This window comes from Macaca fascicularis, chromosome 12, assembly GCF_037993035.2.
Source record: "Macaca fascicularis isolate 582-1 chromosome 12, T2T-MFA8v1.1".
Lineage (NCBI taxonomy): Eukaryota > Metazoa > Chordata > Mammalia > Primates > Cercopithecidae > Macaca > Macaca fascicularis.
The window spans coordinates 44,014,694-44,031,221 of record NC_088386.1 but is presented as its reverse complement, the minus strand read 5'-3'; the positions used below and the strand labels follow the sequence as shown (position 1 = coordinate 44,031,221).

General features: G+C 36.4%; 1 protein-coding gene across 35 annotated transcripts in view; it reads right to left on the bottom strand.

The window, feature by feature from the left end:
• Positions 1 to 16,528, bottom strand: part of MBD5 (methyl-CpG binding domain protein 5) — a 515,330-nt gene that overhangs the window by 53,756 nt on the left and 445,046 nt on the right. For 22 of the 35 annotated variants that reach the window (XR_012421099.1, XR_012421098.1, XR_012421100.1 and 19 more), the window contains 2 exons: positions 4,773 to 5,441; positions 923 to 1,025 (listed from right to left, as the gene is read on the bottom strand). Coding sequence is in view for 24 of the 35 variants with exons in the window: in XM_074009063.1 (XP_073865164.1) it covers positions 923 to 1,025; positions 4,773 to 4,885 (216 nt within the window). In the remaining 11 variants the exon portion in view is untranslated. The remainder of the gene's footprint in view (positions 1 to 922; positions 1,026 to 4,772; positions 5,442 to 16,528) is intronic. The other 13 variants (XM_074009064.1, XM_074009054.1, XM_074009053.1 and 10 more) reach the window with 3 other exon arrangements.

The following is a 16,528-nucleotide window of genomic DNA, read 5'->3' as shown; positions in this document are numbered from 1 at the left end:
GCAACTTTATATAACTTAGTAAGTACTTCTGCTGAACTCAAGCTTTTAGTGGCAAAGTAAATAATGAATATTATCCTAATTCTAACACAGCCAAGATAAACATATGAAAAGGTATAATATCTGATAATGTTCTAAATTTTAGATACCTCCTGATGTTCTAACAGTGTAAAAACAGATGAAATACACTTAAAAAAGACAAAACAAAAAGCTATGATATTTCTACATTTAACTTTTTCCTTGGCTTCATTTTATTACTATGTTAATATTATCCTGTCACTGATTTTGAAAATCTATTACTTGTTTTTTTAAAAATTTATTTATTATGTAAATCCTTTTCTTTGAATGTGGTGACACACAAATGAGAAGGAAAAATTGTCTAAACTTTACTTTTAAAATTAGCATTATAATAGACATTCACAAAATAATGACCTATTTCTATAGCAAATAATATTTTACCATTTTACATGATTTTACTTTTCACCTTACAAATTAGTAAAACAGTTTCATATTTTGGCTATGAGGGTTCAGTTTTGTGATTCTGAGAATATATGTGGCAGATTTATCAATGCCAGTGCTAACAATAACATTGCAGATTTGAGCAGTTACAGTAATGAGAGAAAATATTGCACTATTAAATGCTGAGCAATATTAGATATAGCTCTAATGAAAAGGTACAAAGGTGGTTTTAATGAAATATTTAATAGGAATATAGATTTGACATCTTTGAAAATGACTCTCAGACATGAATTATTTTCCACAATTTTTAAGTATTCCAAAATGCATGCAAAATATGATAATTAGATAAAGAATTAAAATGTATGATTGGAGAAGTAATAAAAAATAAAATGTGAAATGAGAAAGACAAATGTATAAAATACCTAAAAAATAAAATACTGCTGTAGATCTATTGTGAAACGGTTACCTTGGGAAGAATAAGAGGACATTCCAAGCCACACTTGCATGTTCCATCGGTAAGCAGGTATGTTTTAACCTGCTCCAAGCAAGATAACAAAGACCCACTGGGACTGTAAAAATAGTTTAAAAAACATCAGGAAATAATTTTGACTACACATATTATATGAAAAAAGGCATAATTTATAGTCTTACTGTCCTTTATGGGATATTTTCCCACTAGGGAAAAGCATTTTCTTTGTCAATATTATGTTAGCTACTAAATTATAGCCTTTAACACTATTGTGTTTTCTTTTGAACCAAAATATTTCTCAGAAAAATACAGATCTCCATAGAAAATTAAATAAAAGTATTTTGAAAACCAAGAGTAGACTAAAGGTGGTAAAAATGCTATTCTTAAGGACAGAAGCAGGCAAGAAAGGAACAAAGAAAAAGAAAACTACATAAAAGCAACGACTCTCATTTTAAACTAGAATATCTACTTTTAAAGCTCTTTGAGGAAAAACTGAAATTTAGAAACATACTGAGGTTCGAACCAGAAAGTTGGCAAGTCCACAAAAGTCGGAGTGAACAAGTCCCTGTTTATCTTGGAATCTAGAACCAAGTTGTCCCTATGTAAAAACAGGTTTCTTTTTTCTCCCCCTCACCCGTGTGTTTCTTTAAAGATATAATAGATCAGTTATATCTGAAGATACACTGAAGAGTCAAACTCTACAGAGAGAGAGACAGAGAGAGAAAGAGAGAGAGAGAGAGAGAGAGAGAGAGAGAGAGAGAGAGAGAGAGAAATTAAGCAGAGTTGACAAAAGATAGGAAACTTTTGAGGAAATAGGGTTTTAGGCAGCAGAAAGATGCCTTGCAGGTCTCTGGGCTAGTAATTGTGTAGGTGCTTCAATGTTACTAAGTTTCAGATCACAAAAGTCAGTGAGATATGTGAATACTCATCAATACAGACTAGATACTAATTCAAATGACAAGAGATGTCTCTGATTTTTATTTACAATGGGAGTTACTATATTTCATGTGAGATGGACAATCTGCATTTTAGGACTATATTAACATGTCAATGTTTTAAATTAAATACATATTATGCTTTGAAATTATATACTTTTCACTTGAGAATACCTTTCATTTATGACTATTTACCAAACCTTCACTTAAGCCCTCTGATCAAGTTCATCCAAAAACAATAATCTCCATTTCATATACAAAACATTACAATACTGGACACAGATTATTCTATCTCTACAAAAACACAAGTAGTATTTTTTTAAATCTATAAGTGAACCAGCTTTAAAATGCAATTCATATTTATGGACAGTTATGAAAGTAATTTCAGCATGTAGAAAATCTAAACAAAAATCCTCAACTTTGTCAAATTACTCATTTACTTAGGCTAATTTTTTTCAGGTGATATGCAGAGAATTCTCATTTTAGTGATGAGTTCAACCACAGCAGGGAAGGGCAAAAAGATATTTTTGCAGGTGTGGTGATTTCAATAAAATTAAATCAGGCCAAGCGCAGTGGCTCACGCCTATTACTCCAGCACTTTGGGAGGCTGAGGCAGGCGGATCCCTTGAGGTCAGGAATTTGAGACCAGCCTGGCCAACATGGTGAAAACCCATCTCTACTAAAAATATAAGCATTAGCCAGGCATGGTAGTGCGTGCTTGTAATTCCAGCTACTCGCGAGGCTGAGGCACGAGAAATGTTTGAACCCAGGAGGCGGAGGTTGTAGTGAGCCAAGATGTGCCACTACACTCCAGCCTGGGCGACAGTGTGAGACTTTGTCTCAAAAACAACAAGAAAAAAAGTATAATATCTTGTTGATTTTTCATGTGAAGCATTCATGAATTTGGTGAAAAGGAACTGCCCGACATTTTAACTTAGAAGAAAGTACATGGACTGAATCCTAGAGGAATTTAACTGTAAAATTAAACCTGAAGACAAGAATTCCTTAATTCTATTAAAGTACTCCAGACGCTTTAAAAACATTTCCTCTCAACAAGTCAGCTGGGTTCTTTCTTTCAGTTGTATCTCTTTAATTAATTTCTCAGAGTAATAATTAATGGAAAAAAATAGTTAAAAAACTTACAGCATAGATAAAGCTTAGAAGATTGGAAGTAGGTGGAAAATTTAATGTGTAGCCTCAATGCCACGCTGAGGCAGGAGCAGCTGGAGACTAACCTAAAAATTATGAGCAAACTGCACATTGAGCAGGGAGCTATAGAAGGAGCTATACATGTTCAAGTAGTAATTTAGTTATACACAAACAAATTAAATCTATACTGGTTAATTTAATTTGAGAGTGTTTTACCTAATCTAGGAAAGCTTGTTTCCAAAATAATTATCAGTATACAGATTTGAAGTTGAAGAACCCATACTAACAAGGATATCAGATCGTATAAAGTCTAGTCAGACTTGGAAAATCATGAACATGATAACTGACAGTTTCTTAGACTTTAACTTGGTTTTTGACTCCTAGACTTAATTTGGTTTTTGCTTGCAGAAATTGAAAAAGCTCATTTATCTTTCATAGGAATAAAAATGAAGTGAAAAAAATTATCCAGATTTTAGAGTCTTTTGTTCTATGCTGAATATACATTTGCTCTTTACAAACTAGAACAAACATAAGTATAAACGTATAACACAGATAACTTGCTATATTATATTTATAACAAAGTATTTCTGGTAGTTTGTTAACAGCACTGGCAATAGAAACTCTGAAGAAGTTATCTCATGTGTGTTTGTTCATCTTATCTACCATGGGATGAGCTTCATATTCTCTGCTTTCTTATCCCTTCACCCCAATAAATATGGATCACATCTTTAATATTATAGAAGTAAAATTTATGTGACAAAATGCTTTTAATTGGCAACTAGATTTACCTCAAGAAATGCCTTACACACAACAAGCAAACAAATTCAAGACAGAATCTGAACTGACTTTCTGAGTTATTATGCCATAAAATAGTCTGTGTTTACATAACCAAAAATATCTCATTTCTATAAATACATTCTTGCTGGACTGGCAAATTCTGTTGAAGCTAGGCTATAAATAGTCACACTGAGAGTAATAGCATCCATTTAATAATGGAAGGAGATACCTTTTAAAAAGTTATAGTCTGTTTCTGAAAGTTTTTCATTACATCACAAAGAAAGATTTATGGTATCTTCTTTCATACACTTACAGAAAAACTATGAAGTAGGGAACTTAGATGTCAACTATTTAGTAAGTAAGACTAAAACTTCTTTTTAACAGTTTAATCATTCCATTCAACTTGTTCTACAAGAGATGTATAGCACTGACGTTGAAAAGAGTAGGCATTTTATTTGTATGACTATTTACTTGTAAGATGCAGAGCCTTCTCCATGACTTTTTCACTTTTACTATTACGTGCAAGGAAATAGATTAAAGACTATGCAGAAAAAAAAGAAATGTATTTTTAGTTAACAGAAGGCATTAAGAAGTCTAATAACTGAAACTTTCTATGTATAAAAACTCAATTTTATCAAAAAAGCCAGCTGACATACTCTGAAGGACAGAGTAATTCAAGTCAAGTGATACTTCAAGTATTTTACATTCTCCTGTGAATGTGGTAATGATGATTGCATGTTTCTTTTAGAAATCATCATATTTTTCTTTATTCTTGTTACAGAGATAAGCAGAACGACACCTTACATAAACAAGTAATGCACAAAAATTCTCTGGAAATCTAAGGTAATTAAAAACTCTCATATGTTTCTAGCACAAAGGTCACTTATTCACATTTATATGAGGAGCCATCAGTCACCATGTTTGGTTCTCTCCTTAGTCTTTGGAGTGCAACTTTGCAGGTGCCACAGGTAATAATAAGAACTTACCTGACATAAAGCACTCCATTTTGATCCACACGACGCTGCCAACCCACAGGAACTTGTATAGCTGGAAGACCTCCTTCCTTGTCCCCTCCGTCACACTCTTTGCCTCCATTCATTTTCTGTGTCTGCTAGGGACTCTCCAAAGATATCAGCAATAAGATGATATCCTCATATTACAGAGCATGATGGCCTTCAACAGTGGGCCAGTGCAGCACGGTTTTTCCCAGACTGTACAAAACTCATTGGGAAGCTTCAGCTCAGTTTGGAACCAAGTCCTTGAAATCTGCCATTGTGAAAAAAATCAGCTTCCCATTATAATCTACATTAAATAACCAATATTTAATTCCTAAGGATGGTCTACATGGGTAAAAATGAGTGCTTCTGACTAAGGAAAATCATAATTCACCAATGCTGGTACCTGTGTGAACTGGGGGTGGGGAGTGTAAAGTTTTTAGTTCAACATTTGTCTTGAACCTTGATGTCGTACTAAAACAATCTCTATTGTTTAGAAACTGGTCTCATTTTTACAGTGTGAGTCAGTTAATATTTCCAGGTACCCGCCTTTATAGGCCACATTCTTTAAACTTTCTCTTTATCTTCCAATCTGAATCCAAGGTGTTGCAGGTTGGTTCATCTGATGTTTTCATGACTTCAAAATTCCAATAATGTAGCCTGAAACATATGTAAATATGTGAACTTGTATATTTAATGTTGAAAACTGAGATGCTTTACAATTTTAAAATAGAATAAACTATGAAGTGTACCCAATGACGTTGATGTCCTTCGCTATCAAAATCATATGTCAAATTCAAGTTGTTTCCTTCTTCCAACTTAGTCCACTTACTCCAATTAAACCAATTTACTTGCTCTTCAGCATATTCAACTTTCTAATTACTGGAGACAGACCCGTAATTATGGCATTACATATACGCATACACTCAAACATACACACGTACACATAAGGCCTCCTTCTAACTTGACATAAAAATATATCCATCACTTCTTATGACCTGTAAACTACAGAGATGTGTGTTAATCCAGTCATATTTTAATAACTTCTTAATATTATATAACCCTTTGATTCAGTTTTCTTTTCTAATCATTATACAGTTTTGGTCTAGAGAAGAAAATGTTTATTTTTTTTTAAATAAAAAGTTAGAAGGAAATAAATTTATAGTACTTTTCCAAATATAAGAGGCGGTTTCCCTCCAATATTACTGAATATGAGTGTAATCTGCTTTATAGTCAAGAGTTTACAAAATTCCTTATATTATGGGGTGCTCTTTTAATTCCCTTATTCAGTTACGAGGTGCTATTTGAGGAGGACATACTAGCTTGAAACTGCCATAATCAATGATAGTGTGGAATGCTTATAAAGGTTATCTTGATTGAGCTATTAAATAAAAAATCATGGCAAGTAAATTTGTAGAAGATTTAGTACCCAGTCTTGTAGAGAATGCAACTTCACAGTTGTTAGTATTATTTGTTTTTATAAAGAAGCCTTTTTATGACCAATTTAATATACTGTATATAGTTACATTGTGGGATTCATGAAACTACACTAAAGAATGGATGAAAAACAATTATCATAGTGTTGAATGAATGGGATTTTTGGTTTGTGATAAATATTTCAGTGGCAGCATTGTCCATAGATTCAAAAAGTACTATATTTCAAAAAATTTAAATGGAAGTGAAGATACACTCTGAAAAAGTGTGTTAAATGACTTGAGATTCATATGAAAGTATTAAATTAAAATCATTTCAAAACATGTAAGTGAAAAAGCTAATGTATTATTTTAGACAACATGCATTTCAAATACGCATGTATAACTTAATCAAGTAACAAATTAAGCACTGTAAATAGACACACAACTACTTAACTACATTCCTAAAAGTCTGTGTATTTAAGTTGGCCCAAACCCTTGTTTTGGATTTCTCCTTAGGAAAGCAGGAGACCATCTTGGGGTAAAGGCCATCATATATTCAGGTATATGCCTTATTTGCAGGCATTTTGATATATAAAAGGCATCATATATTCAGGTATATGCCTTATTTGCAGCCTTGGCTCTGAGGCAGGTTAAGAGTGTTGTAATGAAGCATCTACTCACAACTGAAAGCAAGGAACTGTGGGTATGGACGTGGCAAACACTGGCAGGCAATGGGGAAAATATCAAAAATTTACTGGGAAAAATTTTGGAGTATAAAGAAAAGTACCAAGTAGTAGCAGTCCCAATAGGGTCTCAAGCTGGTAATTTGCATCACTGGCCCCAGTCCACTGTGCTATGCTTCTCACAGAAATGTCCTACCTGCAGGCATAACATCTTCCACTCACTATACCTTTGACCATGACTCCAGCTGTTCATGTCTGTGTTTATTCACATTTCATTCAACAGTTACTGAGTAGCTAATATATGTGCTAGATACTATGCTAGGTGCTGGGAGTACAAAGATGGTAAGTACTGTGGTCTGAATGTCCGTATTCCCCCCAGAATCCACAGGTTGAAATCCCAACCCCCAAGGTGATGTGGTATTAGGAGATAGAGCCTTTAGGAGATGATTAGGTCATGGGGGCAGAGCCATCATGAATGGCATTAGGCCACAAAGAGCTCTCTTCCAACATGTGAGTTTACAGCGAAAAGACCATATGCACCAGAAAGTAGTCCCTTACCAGACACTGGATCTGCCAGTGCCTTAATCTTGCCAGCCTCCAGAATTATGATACAAAAGTTTATGTTGTTTATAAGCCATCTAGTTTACGGTGTTTTGTTATAGCAGCCTGAATTAAGACAGCAAAATACTATTTATCCAAAGCCCAGTGTAATATTTGGCTCTCATGAGCTACTCAATGTGGAAGAACAGAAAGGAAAGAGGACGGGAGGGATGAGGATGGGTCAATCCCTGTTCACAAGGAGTTTGTGGCCTCATGGAATTTCTAGTGCTTGTGAAAGTGGTATGAACTTTGTGCCATCCTGGACCCCTAGTTTTGTCAAATAGCAACAGACTCTGATGACCAAACTTGTTTTTTTATAGTCCCTTTTCATGCCTGTTTTACTACCTTGCTTTTCCAAAGAAATCTCTTCAGTGGTCTCATCATTACACTGGGCCCATTCCCATTTTCCCTACTTTTCAGCTTTCTGTTTGATACCTTTTTTTTTCTTCCTGCCTGCTCTTAAATGTGGCTCTAACTTCCCTGAGACTGGCTGGCGCACTCCATTAAGTAATCTGTGGATCTGCCAGATAATAACATTGCAGTGATTGCTGCCAAATGCTTCCCTCACATTTCAGTAATCAAAAATACCAATATCTGATGGCTGGGTTTTGCTTAAACCAGCAGTTCTCTAACATGGTTCTGGGACAAACATCATTATTGCCAGTAACACCGGGGAACTTGTCAAAAATGCAAATTCACAGGCAGACTTAATGAATCAGAAACTCTGGGGACAATCTATTTTTTAGTAAACCCTCTAGGTTCTTGTTCTGATGTCTGTTCAAAGTTTGATGCCTGATCAAGACTGACACCCTAATCCGTCTGCCTCTCTTCCCAAGAAAAGGCTGGTTTCATAGCTTTACATCTTGCAGGCAGCCAGCCCTCTAATTTCTTTTGTTCAGGGTTTGGGGATGGGGTATGGGAGGATCAGCCCTTTTTTGCTGCTACTTCAGCCTTCCAGAGGCAGCACAATTGTAAGGGTCTTAGGAAGCCCTCATAGCAAAAATCCAATATAGTTGTCATTTATCTGTTAAGTGGCATTTTTTTTTCTCAACATTCATCTTGTGAATTTGGAAAATACAGAGAAGTTTGAAGATGAAAATAAATACTGAACTGTAATCTCACTGCTGAATAATAACCATGGAAAATACAAAAAAACTATAAAACTCCAATTAAAGAAATAGAAGAGGATACAAACAAATGGAAAGCTATTCCATGCTCATAGATTAGAAGAATTAATATTGCTAAAATGACAATGCTACCCTAAGCAATCTACAGATTCAGTGCAATCTGTATCAAATACCAATGACATTCTTCACAGAAACAAAAAAGTCCTAAATGTCTGTGGAACCATTGATATGCTTCTTTTCAATCATTTGTTTTTAGAAAGTTTTAAAAGCTTACATAAAAAATGAGTTTAGTAAACAACAACGTCCACTACTCTAAATTTACAATGTAAACATTTTGTCATTTTTGCTTATTTTAAAACATAAGATGAAAACATTGGCCGGGCGCGGTGGCTCAAGCCTGTAATCCCAGCACTTTGGGAGGCCGAGACGGGCGGATCACGAGGTCAGGAGATCGAGACCATCCTGGGTAACACAGTGAAACCCCGTCTCTACTAAAAAAATACAAAAACTTAGCCGGGCGAGGTGGCAGGCGCCTGTAGTCCCAGCTACTCAGGAGGCTGAGGCAGGAGAATGGCGTGAACCCGGGTTCTGGGTGACAGAGCGAGACTCCGTCTCAAAAAAAAAAAAAAAAAAAAAAAAGATGAAAACATTACAGATGAAGTTAAATACTACCCCCACCCCCATCCCATTTTCCTTTTCAGCCCAATCCCCTCCCTTCCACCCCAGAAGCAACCAGTATTATGATTCTCGTCTGTATCCTTTCAGGTCATGTTTTAATATGTTTGTTTCCTATATATGTATACATAAATAATATTTTACTGTTATATGTATTTTGAAATTTTATATAAATACTGGTATATGGTACATATAATTCTGTAACTTGCTTTTCTAAAATTCAACATGTTTTGAGAGCCATCTCTATTGAGGTATATAGATTTATCTCTGTTGCAGATACAGGATTCCAATTCATGAATTTTTAACCTCAAAATTGTATTCTATCATATGATTATACAACTATTCATCTATTTGTAAATAATCATGTTAATGGATCTGCACATTTTCAACTTTACAGATATTGCCAAATTGTTCTCTGAAGCAGTTGTACTGATTCCAAATATTTTCTATGTGTAAATGTGTGTCTTTTAAATATTGAATCATTACCACTTTTTTTCTTCCTGGGCATTTTACTATGACATTAAACACTTTTCCAAAACATGATCTTTAATTGTTGGGTATAACTTTGTCATAAATATATATATAATTTCTTTACTAATTTTCCTTTGGTGGACATAGATTTTTCTCCCAAATTTTCACAATGACAAATAAATCTCATAAAAATATTCCTGTACATATATCTATGCCCATCTTGATAACTCATTTAAAATTATTTGATAGCATAGAATTGCATAATTCTAGGGTCCTTACATTTCTTAAAGTGCCAGGAGGGTAGAACTAGGAAATCATTTCAGGCCATGTTTCTTAAACTTTTGAAACTGAAGCATACCTTCTTTTGCTAAATATTAAAATCGATTCTACTTGCTTTCAGGATTCTGATAACTTCACCTTCTATATAGACTCATCCAAGATGTAGTCAGGCTTTACTTTTATAATTTTATAATTATGATATTATGAAAACTAAAGCTTCTCCTGTTTTCCAAATTTAACACTTTAATATTACTATGCTTTTAGAAGTATCTATTTCACAGCATCTTGCCTCACCTCTCCAAAGACCCACCTTGCTTATATGGTTTCATTTAAGCCCAATAAGCATAGGTCAAAACATAAAAGATTTTGTGATATGAAGGTACCTCCATCTTACTAAGACTCAGGATCCACAATAGGTCTTATACTTAGGACTTAATTTATATTTATTTCACAAACAGTTCTGTAGCAATAATAATGAGATGCAAAATTGTGTGCGTGTGTGTGTGTGTGCATGTGTGTATGTTCTGAGGGACATACCTGCCACGATTCCACCAATGGTTTCAGTTTCCTGATTCCTTTAAATATGCAAATTAGTCTCTGGAAATGGCTTTTGGTGGAATGAATTTTAGCAACTGGATTTTCTTCTTTACATTGGCTTCTTCTAACCATTCAGCATTCAAATTAGACATCATCTCCTCAAAAAGACCGTAATGTAAACTCTAGGGGTACTCTCTCACACTTTGTTAATTCACTGATACTTTTATTATCTGATGATGATTATTATTGCTTATCATTTATTTGTGTGTTTATTGACTAGCTCTCCCCATTGGAATGTAAACAGTCTAACAGCAGGACCTTGTCATATTCCCAGTTCCTGGTATAATCCCTAGCATACAGTAGGTGCTTAAATACTTCCAAAAGACTGTGCATATTCTAATTAGTCAATATAATTTTACATTCTGGTTTTCTTTTTTTTAATTTATTATTATTATACTTTAAGTTGTAGGGTACATGTGCCTAATGTGCAGGTTTGTTACATATGTATACTTGTGCCATATTGGTGTGCCGCAGCCATCAACTCGTCATTTACATCAGGTATAACTCCCAATGCAATCCCTCCCCCCTCCCCCCTCCACATGATAGGCCCCTGTGTGTGATCTTCCCCTCCCTGAGTCCAAGTGATCTCAAGATCACACACAGGGGCCTATCATGTGGAGGGGGGAGGGGGGAGGGATTGCATTGGGAGTTATACCTGATGTAAATGACGAGTAGATGGCTGCGGCACACCAATATGGTGTGAGAACATGCGGTGTTTGGTTTTCTGTTCTTGTGATAGTTTGCTAAGAATGATGGTTTCCAGCTGCATCCAAGTCCCTACAAAGGACACAAACTCATCCTTTTTTATGGCTGCATAGTATTCCATGGTGTATATGTGCCACATTTTCTTAATCCAATCTGTCACTGATGGACATTTGGGTTGATTCCAAGTCTTTGCTATTGTGAATAGTGCTGCAATAAACATACGTGTGCATGTGTCTTTATAGCAGCATAATTTACAATCCTTTGGGTATATACCCAGTAATGGGATGGCTGGGTCATATGGTACATCTAGTTCTAGATCCTTGAGGAATCGCCATACTGTTTTCCATAATGGTTGAACTAGTTTACAGTCCCACCAACAGTGTAAAAGTGTTCCTATTTCTCCACATCCTCTCCAGCACCTGTTGTTTCCTGATTTTTTAATGATCGCCATTCTAACTGGTGTGAGATGGTATCTCATTGTGGTTTCGATTTGCATTTCTCTGATGGCCAGTGATGATGAGCATTTTTTCATGTGTCTGTTGGCTGTATGAATGTCTTCTTTTGAGAAATGTCTGTTCATATCCTTTGCCCACTTTTTGATGGGGTTGTTTGTTTTTTTCTTGTCAATTTGTTTGAGTTCTTTGTAGGTTCTGGATATTAGCCCTTTGTCAGATGAGTAGATTGCAAAAATTTTCTCCCATTCTGTAGGTTGCCTGTTCACTCTGATGGTAGTTTCTTTTGCTGTGCAGAAGCTCTTTAGTTTAATGAGATCCCATTTGTCAATTTTGGCTTTTGCTGCCGTTGCTTTTGGTGTTTTAGACATGAAGTCTTTGCCCATGCCTGTGTCCTGAATGGTACTACCTAGGTTTTCCTCTAGGATTTTTATGGTATTAGGTCTAACATTTAAGTCTCTAATCCATCTTGAATTAATTTTCATATAAGGAGTAAGGAAAGGATCCAGTTTCAGCTTTCTACTTATGGCTAGCCAATTTTCCCAGCACCATTTATTAAATAGGGAATCCTTTCCCCATTTCTTCTTTCTCTCAGGTTTGTCAAAGATCAGATGGCTGTAGATGTGTGGTATTATTTCTGAGGACTCTGTTCTGTTCCATTGGTCTATATCTCTGTTTTGGTACCAGTACCATGCTATTTTGGTTACTGTAGCCTTGTAGTATAGTTTGAAGTCAGGTAGCGTGATGCCTCCAGCTTTGTTCTTTTGACTTAGGATTGTCTTGGAGATGCGGGCTCTTTTTTGGTTCCATATGAACTTTAAAGCAGTTTTTTCCAATTCTGTGAAGAAACTCATTGGTAGCTTGATGGGGATGGCATTGAATCTATAAATTACCTTGGGCAGTATGGCCATTTTCACGATATTGATTCTTCCTATCCATGAGCATGGTATGTTCTTCCATTTGTTTGTGTCCTCTTTGATTTCACTGAGCAGTGGTTTGTAGTTCTCCTTGAAGAGGTCCTTTACATCCCTTGTAAGTTGGATTCCTAGGTATTTTATTCTCTTTGAAGCAATTGTGAATGGAAGTTCATTCCTGATTTGGCTCTCTGTTTGTCTGTTGCTGGTGTATAAGAATGCTTGTGATTTTTGCACATTAATTTTGTATCCTGAGACTTTGCTGAAGTTGCTTATCAGCTTAAGGAGATTTTGGGCTGAGACAATGGGGTTTTCTAAATATACAATCATGTCATCTGCAAACAGGGACAGTTTTGACTTCTTCTTTTCCTAACTGAATACCCTTGATTTCTTTCTCTTGCCTGATTGCCCTAGCCAGAACTTCCAACACTATGTTGAATAGGAGTGGTGAGAGAGGGCATCCCTGTCTTGTGCCAGTTTTCAAAGGGAATTTTTCCAGTTTTTGCCCATTCAGTATGATATTGGCTGTGGGTTTGTCATAAATAGCTCTTATTATTTTGAGGTACGTTCCATCAATACCGAACTTATTGAGCGTTTTTAGCATGAAGGGCTGTTGAATTTTGTCAAAAGCCTTTTCTGCATCTATTGAGATAATCATGTGGTTCTTGTCTTTGGTTCTGTTTATATGCTGGATTATGTTTATTGATTTGCGAATGTTGAACCAGCCTTGCATCCCAGTGATGAAGCCCACTTGATCATGGTGGATAAGCTTTTTGATGTGTTGCTGAATCCGGTTTGCCAGTATTTTATTGAGGATTTTTGCATCGATGTTCATCAGGGATATTGGTCTAAAATTCTCTTTTTTTGTTGTGTCTCTGCCAGGCTTTGGTATCAGGATGATGTTGGCCTCATAAAATGAGTTAGGGAGGATTCCCTCTTTTTCTATTGATTGGAATAGTTTCAGAAGGAATGGTACCAACTCCTCCTTGTACCTCTGGTAGAATTCAGCTGTGAATCCATCTGGTCCTGGACTTTTTTTGGTTGGTAGGCTATTAATTATTGCCTCAATTTCAGAGCCTGCTATTGGTCTATTCAGGGATTCAACTTCTTCCTGGTTTAGTCTTGGAAGAGTGTAAGTGTCCAGGAAATTATCCATTTCTTCTCGATTTTCTAGTTTATTTGCATAGGGGTGTTTATAGTATTCTCTGATGGTAGTTTGTATTTCTGTGGGGTCGGTGGTGACATCCCCTTTATCATTTTTAATTGCATCGATTTGATTCTTCTCTCTTTTCTTCTGTATTAGTCTTGCTAGTGGTCTGTCAATTTTGTTGATCTTTTCAAAAAACCAACTCCTGGATTCATTGATTTTTTGGAGAGTTTTTTGTGTCTCTATCTCCTTCAGTACTGCTCTGATCTTAGTTATTTCTTGCCTTCTGCTAGCTTTCGAATGTGTTTGCTCTTGCTTCTCTAGTTCTTTTAACTGTGATGTTAGAGTGTCAATTTTAGATCTTTCCTGCTTTCTCTTGTGGGCATTTAGTGCTATAAATTTCCCTCTACACACTGCTTTAAATGTGTCCCAGAGATTCTGGTATGTTGTATCTTTGTTCTCATTGGTTTCAAAGAACATCTTTATTTCTGCCTTCATTTCGTTGTGTACCCAGTAGTCATTCAGGAGCAGGTTGTTCAGTTTCCATGTAGTTGAGCGGTTTTGATTGAGTTTCTTAGTCCTGAGTTCTAGTTTGATTGCACTGTGGTCTGAGAGACAGTTTGTTATAATTTCTGTTCTTGTACATTTGCTGAGGAGTGCTTTACTTCCAATTATGTGGTCGATTTTGGAGTAAGTACGATGTGGTGCTGAGAAGAATGTATATTCTGTTGATTTGGGGTGGAGAGTTCTATAGATGTCTATTAGGTCTGCTTGCTGCAGAGATGAGTTCAATTCCTGGATATCCTTGTTAACTTTCTGTCTCGTTGATCTGTCTAATGTTGACAGTGGAGTGTTGAAGTCTCCCATTATTATTGTATGGGAGTCTAAGTCTCTTTGTAAGTCTCTAAGGACTTGCTTGATGAATCTGGGTGCTCCTGTATTGGGTGCATATATATTTAGGATAGTTAGCTCTTCCTGTTGAATTGATCCCTTTACCATTATGTAATGGCCTTGTCTCTTTTGATCTTTGATGGTTTAAAGTCTGTTTTATCAGAGACTAGGATTGCAACCCCCGCTTTTTTTTGTTCTCCATTTGCTTGGTAAATCTTCCTCCATCCCTTTATTTTGAGCCTATGTATGTCTCTGCGTGTGAGATGGGTCTCCTGAATACAGCAGACTGATGGGTCTTGACTCTTTATCCAGTTTGCCAGTCTGTGTCTTTTAATTGGAGCATTTAGTCCATTTACATTTAAGGTTAAGATTGTTATGTGTGAACTTGATCCTGCCATTATGATATTAACTGGTTATTTTGCTCGTTAGTTGATGCAGTTTCTTCCTAGCCTCGATGGTCTTTACATTTTGGCATGTTTTTGCAATGGCTGGTACCGGTTGTTCCTTTCCATGTTTAGTGCTTCCTTCAGGGTCTCTTGTAAGGCAGGCCTAGTGGTGACAAAATCTCTAAGCATTTGCTTATCTGTAAAGGATTTTATTTCTCCTTCACTTATGAAACTTAGTTTGGCTGGATATGAAATTCTGGGTTTAAAATGCTTTTCTTTAAGAATGTTGAATATTGGCCCCCACTCTCTTCTGGCTTGGAGAGTTTCTGCCGAGAGATCTGTTGTTAGTCTGATGGGCTTCCCTTTGTGGGTAACCCGACCTTTCTCTCTGGCTGCCCTTAAGATTTTTTCCTTCATTTCAACTTTGGTGAATCTGGCAATTATGTGTCTTGGAGTTGCTCTTGTCGAGGAGTATCTTTGTGGTGTTCTCTGTATTTCCTGGATTTGAATGTTGGCCTGCCCTACTAGGTTGGGGAAGTTCTCCTGGATGATATCCTGAAGAGTGTTTTCCAACTTGGTTCCATTTTCCCCCTCACTTTCAGGCACCCCAATCAGACGTAGATTTGGTCTTTTTACATAATCCCATACTTCTTGCAGGCTTTGTTCATTTCTTTTTCTTCTTTTTTCTTTTGGTTTCTCTTCTCGCTTCATTTCATTCATTTGATCCTCAATCGCAGATACTCTTTCTTCCAGTTGATCGAGTCGGTTACTGAAGCTTGTGCATTTGTCATGTATTTCTCGTGTCATGGTTTTCATCTCTTTCATTTTGTTTATGACCTTCTCTGCATTAATTACTCTAGCCATCAATTCTTCCACTTTTTTTTCAAGATTTTTAGTTTCTTTGCGCTGGGTACGTAATTCCTCCTTTAGCTCCGAGAAATTTGATGGACTGAAGCCTTCTTCTCTCATCTCGTGAAAGTCATTCTCCATCCAGCTTTGATCCGTTGCTGGCGATGAGCTGCGCTCCTTTGCCGGGGGAGATGCGCTCTTATTTTTTGAATTTCCAGCTTTTCTGCCCTGCTTTTTCCCCATCTTTGTGGTTTTATCTGCCTCTGGTCTTTGATGATGGTGATGTACTGATGGGGTTTTGGTGTAGGTGTCCTTCCTGTTTGATAGTTTTCCTTCTAACAGTCAGGACCCTCAGCTATAGGTCTGTTGGAGATTGCTTGAGGTCCACTCCAGACCCTGTTTGCCTGGGTATCAGCAGCAGAGGCTGCAGAAGATAGAATATTTCCGAACAGCGGGTGTACCTGTCTGATCCTTGCTTTGGAAGCTTCTTCTCAGGGGTGTACTCCACCCTGTGAGGTGTGGGGTGTCAGACTGCCCCTAGTGGGGGATGTCTCCC